The sequence below is a fragment of the Pezoporus wallicus genome, unplaced genomic scaffold (assembly GCF_028554395.1).
Source record: "Pezoporus wallicus isolate ANWC-B61680 ecotype Strahan unplaced genomic scaffold, APGP_CSIRO_Pwel_v1 contig_8693, whole genome shotgun sequence".
NCBI classification, from domain to species: domain Eukaryota; kingdom Metazoa; phylum Chordata; class Aves; order Psittaciformes; family Psittacidae; genus Pezoporus; species Pezoporus wallicus.
The window spans coordinates 21,295-38,478 of NW_026641814.1; the positions used below are offsets into that span (position 1 = coordinate 21,295).

General features: G+C 36.6%; 1 protein-coding gene across 1 annotated transcript in view; it reads left to right on the forward strand.

Annotated features, from left to right (window-relative positions):
• The window catches only part of NFATC3 (nuclear factor of activated T cells 3), a gene marked incomplete at its 5' end in the record, with an annotated part of 55,132 nt that overhangs the window by 4,134 nt on the left and 33,814 nt on the right, over nt 1–17,184 (forward strand). The window contains one exon of the mRNA XM_057425384.1: nt 8,004–8,166. Within this exon, the coding sequence (XP_057281367.1) occupies nt 8,004–8,166 (163 nt within the window). The remainder of the gene's footprint in view (nt 1–8,003; nt 8,167–17,184) is intronic.

Below are 17,184 nucleotides of genomic sequence, written 5' to 3' on the forward strand. Positions count from 1 at the left end.
AAAACATTTAATTCATTCATTAACATTTGTTCATTTAATTCATTCATTAACATTCAGTATGTTAAAACATTTAATTCTGCCATATAATATTTTACAACTTTGATGCTTATAAAGTAAAAGAGCTAAGTTGACTCTTATGTTTTATGAAGAAAAATGAAATGCAAGGAGATCCACTGTTTCTTAGTTTGTGGCGGTGACCAAAAGTGAGCACCTCTGTTGTCATAGATATTAATTTTAATTTATATATTTATTACATATTTTATATAGTAGCATATTAATTGATATATGAATTACAACATTATACTCAAGTTAATACACTTTTTAAATGTCTTGATTGTTTTGCCAAGCACAAAGTAGTGCATGGAGTAAACTGGAGTATTGATCAAGCAGTGTGCACACTCAGCAGCAATAACCTGACCCCTGGTAGAAGTGGGAGTAACTTGCCTCCCATATGACACAGTATGAAGTGTGCAGATAGCACCTTCTTCTTTGAATGCTATCTGAAATTTTGTAAATCTGTAATCTAGTTTAGCTGTCAAGTCCTGGCCATGTTTTCATGCTTTCTTCTGTGTCAGTATGTGTGCAATACTTAACAACATTTAAAAACATGGAACATGCTTCTGAGACATCCAGACAATTTTGTTAGGTGACACGTTGTTATTTGGTCACAGAAACCCATAATCTGACAGCATGTAGTGTATGAAGAAACTAGGTAGCGTCTTTTGTATCTAGGAATAGTGAGGGTGTCTGTCGATGTCATTAATCAAGTACCTGGTCAGATGAGCACTCCTTCAGTGGCAGATTAAATTGGTCATTTTACAGAATATTTAGTAATGAATTTATTTGATAATTTTATTTATTACACAGTTACTCTTGTTACTGTTATTTAAGGTACCCCTTTCTTCCACCCCCAGCCTCCCCCTCCTGGATGATGAATGAGAAATGGCTTTATCTCTGCATCTCTTGTTTGCCTCTCCTCACTTGGAAAATCCATTTCTTTGGAGTATCTTGATGTAGTGATAGTAGATGTGATCTCCCCATTTGCTTATTACCTCAACATTTCATAAAAATGCTGATTTTACAACTTTTTCTTGCACATCTACTATTAAAGCTTGAGTTTTACTCACAGAAGAAAAATCATTGTTTCTACTGCCTCTCACTAAATCTCTTAGAGACATTTTTCTGGGCTTTCAGATATGGATATTTCAGATTCCTTTATTAATTGGATTCTCTTTTTCTTTCACTCTTTTCCCAAATTCTGTATTGGCTGTTGGAAGGGAAACATGCTGAAGTTCACTTCTTATTTAGATAGCCTATGTCAGTATAGGTTATAAATAGTGTAGAAGAATGCTAGAGAAAGTGCTTCTTCCTAGAGTTTTTTCATATTCAAATATCTAAATTTGATCTGCTGGCTCACACAGAGGCACCATCTGAATGGGGCTAGTATGCTTCTGTGAATTATCTTAAGTGTGTCCTTAAGTCTTTGGAAGTTTGTGAAATTTCTGTTTAGAGGCTATTTCATAAATATTTATGGACCCATGTAATATTGGGAAGCTCTTCAAAACTGATCCCTTTTATTTAAATTTTCTTGTTCAGATTCTAGAGAGCCTTCTCAAGTACAAAGCTGCCATATGAGGAAGATGAGTAGCAAATAATATTTTGAAGTTATATACAGACTTGTTTTACAGAAGTTAATGTTCTCAGTTACAAGTTATAAAGCTTCTGTGAGAAAATCTGTTTTACAGACTTCATCAAGGAGAATAAAAAGAATATAGGGATGACCCAGAAACCTGTACTGAGTGATCACTATAATATAATTCCTTTGGTGAGGACTTGTGACTAAAAGCACAATTCATAAGAGACGAGCAACATTTATGGTGTTAACAGCCATGGTTGGGGTGTTCTGGAGTTAACAGCCATCACAGACCTGGCCAGCACTGATGTAGGTAACATGGGGCATTTTGATAGAAGAGCAGGCAATAATGATGCAGTTGAAAATTATGGAATCTGTTATTTTGCTTTTAGGCTTGTTTGTTTGTTTTCTTTTGCTTTAAACTTAAATATGAATGGCTAGTGAAACAGTAAGTTTCAGGTTCTGTAAAACACATAGTGAGGATCTAATTCCTGTCTCAAGCTAATAGGCACTTCTCAGGGTAGTAAATTGAAGTTGTTGTTCATCTTTTTCTTTTTTTCTTTAACCGCTGAAGGGAACAGATGGCATTTTTGTGTCTGGTAGATAACCAGGGAATATTCAGTAATGCCAAAAGATCTTGAAATAAAACCTAGTTTCTTTTACTATGTCTTTCCTCATGGAATTCTTAGACACCCATTGATTTAAAAACTATTGTATAAACTGATGTTTGTCCTCGGACTGCTGTGTCACAAATTTAATCCAGAGCACTGAGAAGTGATCTATGTAGTTTCTTTGTTCCACTGGTGATGAACAAACAAGCTTTGATAGGTGTATCCACAGCCCAGGTATTTCTTGATGGATTTAAGTGATGAATACTTAATGCAACTTGAGAGTATGTTACCTGCAATTATCTGGCAGTTACCACTAGGATTGCTTACTCTGACAGAAAAAAAAAAAGTAGTTTAGATAAGACTGATAGATGGTCAAATACTTGGAAAAGTTGCTTCTCTTGTCTGAATTCTCTTGGAAGTCAGGGAATAGGCACAGAATTAAGTTCTATTTTTAATATAGAGGGATTTTGGTCTTAATTTTAAGAAGACTTAATCTTTCAATGTGAGTGGACTATAGGCAAACTTAGTCTGCTAAGTACTTATTTTGATGAATAGAAATAACACCAGCTATGCTACCTTAGCAAAGCTTTAAGGTGAAATTATTTGCAAGTTGCTGACTTTAAAGATAAAGAACCACTTCAGTGAGACAAGAAGAGAACTTTGAACCTCTTTTAATAAGCTAGGCTACTGCTGTAATGTTTACACTCCATTAATGAATCCAGAGAAATTCAGGCAGTGTTTAATACGGGACCTTTGAGCTGTACATGTGATTTGCCTCTCTGCTTTGTTCTGAAATGAGAGAATATAGATTTTTACTTGGCAGTGTACTCCATCAATACTCTGAAAGCACAGTTAACTGTGGGTCTGCTAGCAGCAGAACAGTGATGTTTTGAATGTAAACACTGTTTAAAAGTCTATTAATAAGCCACTGTGGCAACTGTAATGACCCAAAATTCTTGGCTCCAAAATTAATCCATCAGGGAAAAAGTTGCTTTGTTCTAGATAGCAAAGAGCATCCACAGCAGTATTTTGGCTCGACATGTGTTCTTGAACAGTATTGGATCATGGTTACATTTTGAAAGTCTTGGTGGTTTGCTGTGTTGCCTCATTGACTTGTCACAGAATATGCTGTTAATCTCTACAAAAAATTGGGAGGAAGAAAAGATGTGGCATGTCCATTGTGCACGGTCAGTGAACTTTTCCCCTTTTCCTTCCTGTGCTGGGAGGAGCTGTAAGTGAAAAAAGTTACTTTTGTTGAAATTAAGAAATAATAAAAGAATCACTGTAGAATTGCATCTCAACCAGAAAAAGAAATAAGAACTAGTGGTAGTTTAGACTCTTATTTAGACTATAGAGAGGCAGGAATATGTTCTGTGGCCACAGAGTGCCTAAAATGAGTTCTGCTTGTGTTTAAAAGCTAAGGGAGGAGTCTAGGAGAGCATTAGATGTATTGAGCTAATTGCATATGTGCTTCAGCTGAGGTATCAGTGTTAGTAGTTTGTATGCACAGAGCCCCAGCTATTTGTCCCATGAATTACTCAGGAAGAGTGCTACAAATGAAAGGTAAGTATTTTAAGTTTGGAGCTGAGTAATTTTTAATAGCTCTCATAGGCTTTGATTTTTGATTTTTCTTTCTGTCCCATGTTTACTGCTGTGGGGCCCTGGTCAAATGCAAACAAGCAGTCTTGTTTCTGGGGTTTGTTTCTTCTGGCATGAGAGAAGCATCGTCAGCCCATGAGCTGGGCCTTGACTATTGCAGGTTTGAATACTGAAGCCTACACATTTGGCTGTCCTTATGCTGTTTTATAGATAATGGTTGCAGAGGAAGAAAGTACCTGTTAAATTAATACTGATAAAATTATCATTGAAGTGATAATTTTAAATGAAGTGGCTTCTGCTGAAGGGCTCTGAGTTCCCTTTAATAGCTCCTGCTCTCTAAAGCCTTTAATGTTGATGTGATAGGAGTATGAACTTTTGAAGGCTTGCATTAATCACATTATAAAACTTCTTTGGTATTAGTGGTAAAATACTTGTACGTTTATAGATTGGTGCTTTTTCAACAACATGCTAAGATTTGATTTCATTAAAGTTTTGGAATGACTGTCACTCATTATTTCTTTATCCTGACATGATTTGATGCTTTGCTGGTAGGTTAGTACATTGTTAACCAGGTTTTTACTCATTTAAAGAAAACAAAAAATTAGAGAAACTTCTATGAAAAACTTGAGTCATAAGCTATTGTAGCAGTAATTTCATTATGAACTGGGTAGAATTTTTTAATGAAATGTGGAAGTATCTACAAATGTGCTCCTCCACCACGAAGTCTGAAAAATGAGGGGGTTTAAATAACAGGCATTCTTATTTCTTTTAATTTTTTGAAAAAAGCCCCACAGTCAGCAGCTGATCTGGATTCTGGGTTCTGAATGCAAAGTTAAATGTTTTTTATCAATAATGCTGCTCTGCTGTGTGTAAGCTGGGGGAGACAGAAACCTTTAACCTTTTTGCGACACCAAGTTTTGGCTCATTTCTGAAGCAGCTGAGGGTCTTATTCTTAAACATGTTCCAGGTATTTTAAGAGTAATGCAGCACTAAACTTCGAACTTAGGTAAGTTCTAAACTATCAGAGCTCACTGGAGTTCAATGCAGAGTTTACAACCGATAAAATAACTGTGGTGAATCAAACGTACAGCAGTTTTACTGCTGATCCTCACCTAATAGAGCAGACTGAACAGTACTTTCTCGAGAACAGACCCATAAATGTACTAAAGCTAGCAGCTTCAGACTTATTTACCCATATTCAGTATCTGGTACAAAGTTAATGTTGCTTCATGCTGAAAAGTGCTCAAAATATATGCATACTTGTTACCACTTGCCCCCTAAACACTGACATGATTTTTCATGTTTGATATTGATTTCTACGTAGAATTAAAAAAAAAAAAAAAGTTTGTAGACTTTATCCTGCTATTTTGTCGTTTGTTTTTTTAAATTTAATGTCCAAGCTTGCAGGTTCGTGTGACTTTCAGAAGGTGACAGTGCTGGCCAGGAAGTTTCCACCCTGTCCCCTTTCCACTGGTTCCATTTGAAGAAGACAGCTGGGGCTCTGATAAATTAATAGAATTCAAAAATATACCTTTCAAAAATAAATCAGTCACTGATCCGGATCAATATGTATCTCTACAGCGTTTGTTAAAGACTAAGTGGAAGGGTGATGTAGAAACAGAAACAGATTAAACTGGAATCCTCACAGAGCAGAAGGGTGCGTGTCAGTGTACTCTAAAACTTCTTAATATTTCGTGGCTGCTGAGAAGTTGAGGGTGATGAAGAGAGCAACAAAAATATTCAGAGAGACACAACAGTTTGGATATTCAACATGAAACTCCAAAGGGAAGCAGCTACATCTAGAAAACATGAGTTTGATGCAGCACAGCCCCAAAGGCTGTGTAATTTATTTGGAGAATTGTGTTTTGAAATCTTTCCAATTTTGTGATGTTTTAGGCATCTGTGCATGTGCTGTGTGCTTGCTTGCTCTCTCATGCTGATGTTTTCTATTCGTTTTCAAAGAACGACAAAATGTTGAGACTCAGTTATTTTCCTGTCTCTGTGTTTGTTCTAGTATTCCAAATATTTTTTCAGGAGATAATGAAAGTCTGATATAGCTTGTGCCACGTTTTTATTAGCTAATAGCAGAAGAGATAAACCACGTTGAGAGGGTGTATGGAGAGCGGTCAGAAGCAACAATTACATTTTTATTTGATTGAATTTAATAATAAACTTTCAGTAATACCTCCCAATAATTCGCACGTAGTCTGTGGTGAGCATGTTACACAAAGTTCTCTTAGGGACCTTTATGTGTTCACTGTGTATACCAACTATTTTGACATAGAATATTTGGTTATATGGAGGAGTTTCCAGGAATACTAAAGAAGAATTTCTCACAAGCTACATTTCTTTTTTAAACTCTTTTTAGTATCTTCTAATCTTGACATTTTCTTTCCTTTTTTAAACTAAAGAGTCTTTGAGTCTTTCTCCTTTGGTAGCTATAAAAGTGAATGGAAAGGTCTAGTTGATAGCCAGTAGTAGCATTTAGGCAGTATGTCTTGCCCTGTGATAAGTATGTGGAAGGACTGGGCTTACACTGCATTCCTGCTAGTTTCCTCTCTTATTGCTGACATCACTGATCCTGTTCTGCACAGTAATACTCTTGCTGTAGAAGGACCAGTGGTCCTTCCCTAACTGGGAGAAGAAGAGTCCTTGCTGTCCAGTACATGCTTATGGAGGTGATTTACTGTTCACATTTCTTCCTTTCAGTAAGAAGAAAGGGAAATACTCCTGTTTTCCAGTTGCTCTCAGAAAGATGCTTCAGGAGAGAAGGCTTCTATTACAATGTTAGCTGTCTCCTGAAGTGCACAGAAGAGGTACCCCATGAAGCAGGAGGACAGCAAGCTTGGAGGTTGATCTGTAGGTGGAGGCCAGCAAGTGGTGCTGCTATTCTCTCTCCTTCCCATGCTCAGTGACTGATTTTTGTAATAAAAAGTAAATGTATGGTACTGCAGGCTGAGCCCAAGTCCATCCAGATACTTGCTAAAGGCAGAGCTTGCTTTTTTTCTTTTTTTTAATTCAGCCCCAAAATTATCTTTTTTCTTGACTGGTCTTGGCTAAATTCTCCAGAAGACATAATTTATCTTTCTTGGACCTGTGGTTATTCATGTTTGTGGAAATCTGTAGGGTTTGGTGGTTGGTGTTTTTCCTGACTTCCTTTGAAGGGGAAAGAAATTGATCTGAGCTTTCTCAAATGACTGTATTTGTCCATCTCTTTAAAACCTCACTTGCTTTCCCCATTGCTCACAGTAAGGTAGTAGAAAGCTATTTTAATAAAAGCTTATTATTACTGTAGACGTTCTTGTTTGGTACATAATGAAAAAATAAACATTCACTTTTAAATGATCATAAATTGATTTGCTCTACCAGATAATTACTAACTTGAAGCTGACTGTTCATCTTATTAGAATCAGAAGTCTATAAATCTATACAGGTAAAAGGGTAGGTATGAAAACACTGATGATACAGTGTGGCTTATTTCCCTTTGAGATTCTTCCACTACTCCATTTTGTTCTCCTTCTTACTGGGTGTGACCCTACTTCTGTGTGTAAGGGTATATAGAATCCATGAATAAGCTAAGCAATGTACTGTAGGGGCTTTGTTATCTGTTGCAGTAAGTCTTCATGCTTAGATAGGACTACTAGCTTTAAAATTTTCAGTCATCATACAGAGTTAATTTTAATGATAGTTAACAAAGTGCAGTGCTTGCCAATCTTAGATAAACAAAACCCAACAAGCTGGAAGATCATAATGCAGAGAATTAAAACTCCATGACTTGCAGATTGATTTTAGACTATTCTCTCTAAATAGTGTTTGAACTTGCTTGCTGATATATATGGGGATAAAAAAATTAATATAAAGCTATTATAGAATAGCACTGGTAACATGGAGCAGGGGTCATACAGTACCATTCTTTTAATTGGGTAGGAAGAAATTCCACTCTTTCATCCCCAAAGGAAATACTTAATTGAAGATTTCAGTGCACCAGCAAAATTTCAGAATTTTCAAGTAGCAGTTTTAGGCTAATAGGTATTCTTATTTGGTCATCATTTGTTAGGAAAGTGACATCATTGCCTGTATTTTACAGTGAAGTTACTTTGTTTGTACTGTGGCCAGACAGCATAGTTCATTTCATCATAGTGTGCTCATCTTGATTGCAGCACATCTTCATTGCCACCTCTTGACTGGCCTTTACCAAGTCATTACGGGCAGTGTGAACTGAAAATAGAAGTCCAGCCTAAAACTCATCACAGAGCTCACTATGAAACAGAAGGAAGCAGAGGAGCAGTAAAAGCGTCTACTGGAGGACACCCTGTAGTAAAGGTAGGAAGTCTGGCTTCCCTGAATAGAAGATAATTTTTTAACTACAATTATTGGTATATATAATGCTATGAATTGTTACCTTGTGTGAAGCTTACAGTCCTTCCTAAGATTTTCTTCCTTAAATATAACTTGTTCAATACAAAAGTTAGTTTTAGATGGTTAAAAAAGTACAGTTTGCTACAGTTACAGTGCCTGTTGCAGTTTTACACTGTATGTAGTTTAATGCTTATGAATGAATTCAGTGTGCAGTAATGTATTAATATATTCAACGTGAACTTTAAGGAAGAAGGGGTATGCATGAGGGCAGGTAAGAAAAGTCACAATAGTAGTCTAGTTGGAGCTATACTGAAACATGATACAGCTTCATTTGAATCAGTAATCACCTGTCTTTTGGTGCTGAGACGGCTTCTGAATCCTATGAATGCCTCATTTGTGTATGTATTTGTTAGGTTATTTCTGTAAAATGGTGCCCATAAATTTTGTTAACTTTCACTTAACTATTTGGAGTAAATTAAACTTGACTCTTTCTTCAGCATGAACCAAAAGTTATTACTCGCAGTTTAATGGTATGTGGATGTCATTTCCATTGTGTTAACAGAATCCTGCAAGCCTTATTGTCTCCTAGAACAGTTTCAGTCACAGAATTGCAGAATGGTTTGGACTGGAGGGGACCTCAAAGCTCATTCAGTTCCAAACCCCTGCCATGGGCAGAGACACGTTCCTTCCACTAGACCAGGCTGCTCCAAGCCCTGTCCAACCTGGCCTTGAGCACTGCCAGGGATGGGGCAGCCAGAGCTTCCCTAGGCAACCTGTGCCAGAGCCTCATAGTGAAGAATCTTTTCCCAACACCTAATCTAAATCTACCCGGCTGGATTTTTTAGCACAGTAGAGGCAAGGTCAAGTGTTTATCAGGGAAGTCTGTGCTGCAAACTAGAGAAAATTGAGAATGCCTGGACTAGGCTGGAATCTGAAAGTTGGCTGGGCACATTTCGTCATGTGGAGCATTGTGTTGCTTTAGTCAAAGTCAACACACTTTTCACATGCCAAGGTGCTGGTGCTGCAATTTAACACATCATTAATGAGGGCAGAAACTTGAGAGATTCTGGCTGACAAAGTAAATGTCTGCTGAGCTTTTCTGAGCTGCATTCAGTTTTGTTTTCTTTTTTTTTTTTCCCTCTGGGTGTCTAGCCCTAGTGTTTGCATTAAGGGAACTTACAAACCTGATGTTTGTAAGATTTGACGAATATATGTAAGCTTTCTTTTGCTTACAGAATTAGATTCTTCTAAGCTGCAGTACTAGAAAAAAACAGATCTGCAATCAATGAGGTTTACACCAATGATTTTAAAAGTTATTTATTTGCATTAGAATTGTGAAATACCTTGCTATGACAAGAATGCTGCTTTAAAAATGGGGATGATGTTTATATGTCTAACAGTCTTATGCTTAAACACGTGGATTATACTATGTCGCTCTATTAAATGGATACAAATGCAAATCAGTATTCTATTTTGCAATTTTGTCTCTTCCAGCTGGATTAGAAATTAATTGTTGTGCTTGATGGGACAGAGGAGGTTGTTAGGAAACAAACCATCCATCTGTAATAGCTTTTTACTCACTGCTGGAAAAAACAGTATGCTAAGGGCCAAGTTTGGTGAAAGGTAAATATTCAATTGCTGTGAGCAATGAAGTGAAAATTACCTTATTTAAATACAAAAGTAAAATCTTTCCAGCACTTCCAGAAGCTTATTACACAAATCCAATTGCTATTACAGTATACATTACTATTTGTTTCTGACCTGGCTTTTCTTTTTGGTGCTCTTTGTGTTTATACCAATCATTTCCATGTGTGTGATCATTGCAATAAAGTACTAAGCATTTTCTTGTGTGAAATAACTGTATGTTAACCAGTATCAGAGACAAGAAGGGATGTGAGTGAATAGAGTATTTTGGTTGTAAGGGACGTACAAAGAGCATCAAGTCCAACTGCCGCATCTGCGGGTGCCTGAAGGTCTTTGTGTAATTTTGCCTCCTTCACAGTTTGTTTTGCTCTTGAATACTATTTTATAGAAAGCTAGAATATTTGATTTCTGACCTGTTACATTAGATTTTAAAATAGTACATAGCTTCAAGCCATTAATCTATTAGTGCCTGTCATTAGTCCATAAACTAATACTGTACCATACCTGTTGCTAGGAGACTAAGCTCTGACAAATTTGGCATCATCTGTTGAGTACATTTAATCAGCTTATTTCCAAATGTGAGGAAATTAAATGTGTGGGGCATTGTGTTTTGCTTTGTAAGTCCATTGACTTCAAGAAACAAAGTCTGTAATGAAACTCACTTCTTTTTAGCTATTTTAATGTAAAACGTTCTAAATGGCAGATAACTGTCATTTTAATCTCTGCTTTGTTGGTGGTATGTTCCAGCTAATCCATGTCATCTGGAACAATTTCTTTTACCTTTGTGAAGAATTTGCAAGAGAATGTTGACAGTTTTCACAAGGAAGGAATAAGTAACTTTGACAGAATGATTAGGAAAGAGAAAGGTGGCATGTTGAATTTTTGGCATCCAAATTATGTGGAATTTTTGAATTGCATTGTCAGGAGACATAGAAAGCCTCTGAGCACTGTCTACCGTTCTAATTCAGTAGGTGGGAGTACTTTACCCATCAACGAAGCTTTTAAAGAAATAGCTGCTACATTTCATCTGACTCTAAATGAATGATCATTGTTGCTTGAATTTGCCACCCTTCCCATAGGACAGATTGTATGTAATAAAATAATACTTATGATTTGTTAGAATGAGGGTTTACTGTTACCTAGAATGGTTAGGGCTCTTCATGAGATTTCACTTGGATAATACTTATGATCAAAAACACATAAGCGTTGTAGAGCAGATGGGCACATGATAAGCATCTCTCCGGGATACCTTGTGGAGAGGTTTTTTTTTGTTTAGTTTTGTTTTTACTTTTGTATTTTGGCTTTCTGATCTGAAATGACTTTGTTTTAAAAAGAGAAAATCTCGTACACTGTATTCCTGCTATTCATGTTGACTTCTGAGTTTTCGTAAGTATTTTAAATTTAATGTGATCTTTTGATAGTAAATTCTGTAAGCTGTATGGTGCATAAGAAGTATGTCCTTTTTATTTTTGTCTTGTTACTGGTGAAGAAAGTGATCTACATGATACTCTTCTTGATAACCACGCAATGTGATGTACTGAGGGACTGTTGAGCTAACCGCTACTTGTTAGCACTGTTTTGTATGCAGGAAGTACTCTCTGTTCTGTGGCCATTTACCAGGGGTTGTAGATGTGACCTACCATAAGGGCAACTTATTCTAAAACATATCGTGTACCTGCAACAGAAACTGTGTAGAAGCCCTTGGGCCCCATGCATGCAAGACAGATTTGGTTCACTGGTAGCCATTAAGAATTGGCCTGTACCAGCAATGGTTTTTTGCCCTGCTACAAAGGGTCTAGCGATAGAATCGTTCACGAATTCCTCTGCCATAAGCAAAATTCATACTGTAGTTGATTCTGCAACAACAGAGGAGGGGAAGCATCATGTAATCTGTATGGACAACTCAGCATTGTTACAGCTGAACAAAGGCTTAAGATAAAAAATCAAGGAAATGTTAAATAAAACCAAGTTTGTTTAAATGGTTATGAAATTCTAGTCACTGACAAGCAAACAGTAACCTCCTTTGTGAGGTCTAATGGAGATCTGTGGAAGAGGGACTGAATGTCAGTTCTATTTAAAGTAACAGCAGAGCTTGGAAGTCATGACTGAAGAGCTGGAGTGGGAGAAAAAGTAAACTAATTAAGCTAAAGTAAACTAATTTTGAGCTAGTTTGAAAATTCTGAAACAGGAATGTGTTCTCAAAAAGTCTGTCAAGCTCTGCCTGAGTTCTGGTGGAAGAAACTGTAACCTGCAAGAGAGGATCTAACCAAGCCATTTCAGAGATGATCTAATGAAAATAAATTAATGAAGGATTGTCTAAATGAATGTATGTTTCCTGGCCTGTAATTCTGAGGCTGTCACCTTTCCCCACGTTTTCTGTCTGGCTGATTCATGTAACTACTTGAATAACAGGTATAATATCGGAGTTCTTCCTGTTCTCTAAACCCAATAAAAAACACAATTTTCCTGTGTTTCATGACCCTTCCCATTCTTCTTGCCTTTCACATTTCAGTTTTTACTTTTCTGTTGACTTCTTCCCTGTTTTGTACATCACCAGAAGGCAGGCTGTATCCCAGCTCTAATTGCCTACTGGTGTTCGGTGAGAACAACCCCCAAATAAATCTAGAAGGCAGAAGGTAAGTCTCAGCCAGTGTGAACTGTGTAGGGGGCTGTATTGAGAAAAACAGTGACCTTTGGTTGAGATTCTAGAAGTACATATCTTTCAAGATCAGTTTGATAACTATTTAGGCACCTTCTGCTTCAGAATCCCCAAAATAGATAGTAAAAGCCATATTGATGCATCTATTGTATGTTTGAATACTTAAGCTAGAAAATGCATTAATTAACATAAAAAACAACAACCAAAAACATTAAAAAAGGCACACTGGATGGGACACAGTCATCTGGGTTTTTTATGTCCTATCTTTACTATAATGTCAAAATGTAGTATCCATTTATGGTGGGTTTTTTGTTTGGGATTTTTTGGGAGGGGGGAGTGTGGGGGGAGGATTGAGAAAGGGTTTCCTATTTCTGTCCCAGAAATGCTTGTCTAAAAACCTGTGATAGCATAATTTAGCACTGAGAGATGTTGCTATTTCATGAATAGCACTTTTTTTTTTTTTTTTTTCCAAGGCTGTAGAGCAGACTGCAGTTGGCAAGTGTATCATGATGGCTATTTAGATGTGGCTGGCAGTTCTGCACTGTGTGAAGTAGTATTATTAGTCTAACACTATTTTAGCTATGAATTGATCTCCTTTTTTGGGTAGTGTAAAATGGGATAGGAATCTGAGCTAAAACACTCTTCAAAATATGCCTGAAATTAGTATTTAAAATACTTTCAATCCTGTCTGCAAGCAGGGGGTGAGCATGTAGAGGTGAGATTTCAGAAATAGAAGTCCCAAGTTTTTAAACCTTGAAGGTTGTCCTGTTCATTGTGTAAACGTATGGTATCAAGACCAATAATACACTAATATTTGCAATTGCTTGTTTGTTTTACTTTGTTTACAGGACCCATTTATGATGACCTTTATTAAAGTTAGTTCTTTTATGAAACTTTTTTTCAAATTGCAAATGTCTGTACTATTTTAAGTTTTTCAAGTCAGTGTACTCAGTTATTTAGTAAAAGGGGAAGGAAGATGCTTTTTTTGATGTGCATGCTTTTCCTTCTCAGTACTCAGAAAGGTACATGAAATTATTAAGTGATAGAAAATAGTACTGCCCCTCAGGATGGGAGAGTAGATGTTTTGGTTTAACATATTCAACTTTGAAATTGGACATTTAGCTTTATATAACATTATAACCTTCGCAGAATCTGAATGAATAAGAAAATTGCCATGTTAGGACTTTCTGAGCCAGAGGTTGGGGTGTTGCCTAGTACGTCTGAATGGAGTTTTCTTTCATGAATTTCTTCAGTTTCTTTTAAACAGTGCACTGAAGATGATAAGTCAGCACAGCCTGCACCGCTGTGAGCCACAGGGTATGGCTATGGTCACTCTGACTCCAGTAACCTCCCTGAACTCATAATTCCTTGGGTTTATATATATGGTTTGTTTCAAGCTTTTCCAAATGTGACTGTTCATAAATTAGTCATAAATTGTACCACTGGTATTAGTTATTGTGTGTCTTTTGTTTCAAACTATATCATTTTCATTCCTTTGGATCTTTGTCATCCATTGCTTTTATTCCCAGGTCATTGCTAATGGGTGTGTTGTTCAGCTTGGCAGAGTAGCCCTTCAGGTTTAAACCAGCATCCTTCGCAGATCTTTAGGAAAGTTGCTGCACACCACTTGAAAATTAAATTTTCGTGGAGAAATGTCTGAAGAAAAAGATTCGGTTCTTCAAAGCTGTGCACCCTGTTATTACTGTCCAAAAAAATTCCAGTCTTGTAGCTCACATCTCTGTTGTCTCAAAGGGCAAACATTTCAAAGGGATGCTTTGACTTTTTTATCTTTAAATGAAATAAAAAAATATTACTTCAAATGTGGACTAAAATTTAAGCAGTTCAAGTTCTTTTGCTTTAGGATTGCTTAGGTTTTGTAGTGAATTAGACCATATCCTTACTCAGTCTTCCAAAGTAAAAGTGGAAATACCTAATTCAAGAGAAAGCTTTATCTTTCCTTTCCCCCCTAGGAAGGGGCCTCCATTCTCCTCTCCTGCCCTTTTTGCCTTGTCACTTTAATGGTGTTCTAAGGAATACAAAAGTCAATGAAATGCATCCAGCTGCCATGAGACTGTCAAGGAGGAAATAACTAGTTACAGCATGCTTTTCATATCAAGGTATTGAAAAGCCTAGGAAATGTCCCTCTCTAGTAAATGCTTAGTAAGTGCTTATAGTTCTTTACATAGCTGTTTCCTTCCATGTTTTTCATGGAAGACTGAGGATTTTTATATGAATACTGGTGCATTTGGTGAAGATATTGTTGTTAATAAAGTCTTTTGTTTACTGAAGTTATCCCAAACTTTTCCCTTGACATGTCTTGTATTTCAAGACTTTGCCCTGTATTTAGGAAGGCCTACTTGTATGTAAAAGCTTGCTTTTTAGTCAGTCTATTGTACCAATCCAGTAATGCCATAAGCAGTAAGTTAATTGCACAAAGGTGAAGGAGCACTAAAGCATTGACAGACTATTCATCTTCAACTAGCAAGCAAAGAAAAGGCGCATGGAAGAGAAGACATGAGTATTTTATAAACCCTGGTGAAAGTTTGATTAAGCATAGCAATCTCCTAATAAATGGTGGGAAGTTTTGCAAGAAAAATGCTTTTAAAATAGTCAAATGGGTTTGGGCTCTGTCTGAATGTCATTAACATCATAGTATTGCTTGATTGCTGAACATAAAACTTAACTAATTAATTAAATGGGTTTTCTAACACACACAGATGAGTTCTATTTTTTTCTTTAATTTTTAGGCTGAAACAGTAGGCATGTGAAACCCTGACATTGTTTCTGGTTTCAGTGGCGCTATTAGGTATTGGGCTTTTTAAATAAGCAAAGGGGGTATGGGTTTTGAAAACAGACTATTTCAAGTTATACTAGTATTGTCTGCTAAGGACCTCTTTACTGTGAAGTGTGTATTTTCTGTTTTATATTTTTCCTAAATATTGTTACATGTCTTAAGAATTCATAAGTTGTGAATACATTTGAGTCAAGATTGGTGATACTTGGCCTGTAACTGTAAATGGAAAATATAGGTAGAATCTTCTGAATTTTTTAAAAAGGCAGGTGGGGGAGGTGAAACTTCTAAGCATTAGAGACTAAAAAATGTCTTCTCACAAGCTTGTGGAGTGTTGCAAACTTTCCTTTAGATCAAAGCATGGAACTGGTGAGATCTGAGCCATAATCTTCATCTAATTGGGAAAAATGCTGTTTTTCCACGTTGATGCCTCCCATTTAGCAAATAGGACCTATTTGCTTTCCTCAGCAACAAAAATGTTCTTCCAACTGCTGCAAAATTTCAGGTTTAAATGCTGTGGTCTTGAGTGATAGAATTGTTCTATATAGTCTCTAGCGTTACACATTTTTTTAATATTTTCCATATGTGCAATAAGAATTTCTGAATGGTTTTGTAATCTAAAATACAGTTTATTGATGATCCAAAAATTCTCTCACCAGCTTACTGTCTTTGTAGTTCGTTGGTAAAATTTGTAAGCTAAGTATTGACATGCATGCGTGGGTTTACTGTATGCGGTATAGTAACACGACTGGAACTGCTTTGGCATGAAGCCCTTCTGGCTTATCCTGTGGTGACCTCCAGTCTTTAGCCTTCCAGCTTTAGTTTAACTTACGCATGCACTGACCTTTGCTATGGAAACGATATAGAAACACAAAAACAACTTGGCTGAGTTTCCTCAGCAGAGCAGTGGGTGGTGTATCAGTGTTCTGTTGCAGAGGAAGGTTTCTAGAGGTCAGTAGTGACAGCGTGCAGTAACTTAGTAGTTGTCTGCAGCAGGCTGTTTGTTACTCCTGGGAAAGTTTTATGTCTTTTAAAGTAAAATTAGTAAGGATTTTATCTGGGGGGGGGGGGGTTGCCTTTTTTTTTTTTTTTTTCCGTAATGTGCAGCTGTAGGATTGCACATTAACAGAGTAAGTGCTGGAAGGTATACTTGAAAATATATGTGGCGCTCAACCAGTGGTTCAAGTTGTTGTCTTCCTATAAGTGACCTGTGACAGCATCTTGGGCACACTGATATTTCAGCAGTTTATTTTAGTGCATCTGCTTCGTGGTGATTCTGCAGCACTTACCAATAGGTTGTAATTGCTGTTAACTGCCTATGGTCTATATGGAGACACTATGTTCTTATTTATATACACTGTGTATTCTTTACAAAGGGGAACGAAAGGTACAGGTACCATGGTTTCATTAGGTTCTTTCAAGTTAATTATGTAGGTATTTTCGTTGAAGAACAGTTAGAAATTATTTTTTTACTGACTTAAATGTTTGGGCTGCTCAGCATAGGGAATTGTGCATAAAACAGATGAGATAGTAAGTGTCACCCCAGTGTCAATGGTGAGCGATCAACGAGTTGTGGGTGGTTTTTAACTAGAACAGAACTGTATCTGAATGGAATGCATTTTAAATTTTTATTTTTAAACTTTGAATAAATGCAATAACTCCTCTGTAATGCAAAGTAAAAATTTATGAAGTCTCTGCTACCTTGCCAGTGTGTCACTACTCCATCTACCCATATAATATATATATCTATAGATATTGGAATATGCTATATGTATACCATATATTATAGTACCTTTAATATGGCTTCACTGCAGAGCCTTTACAGCAGTTCATTTGTGACAAATATGTAGTGTAAGCTATAGTATGGCTTTTTTGTTTGAAGACTGCT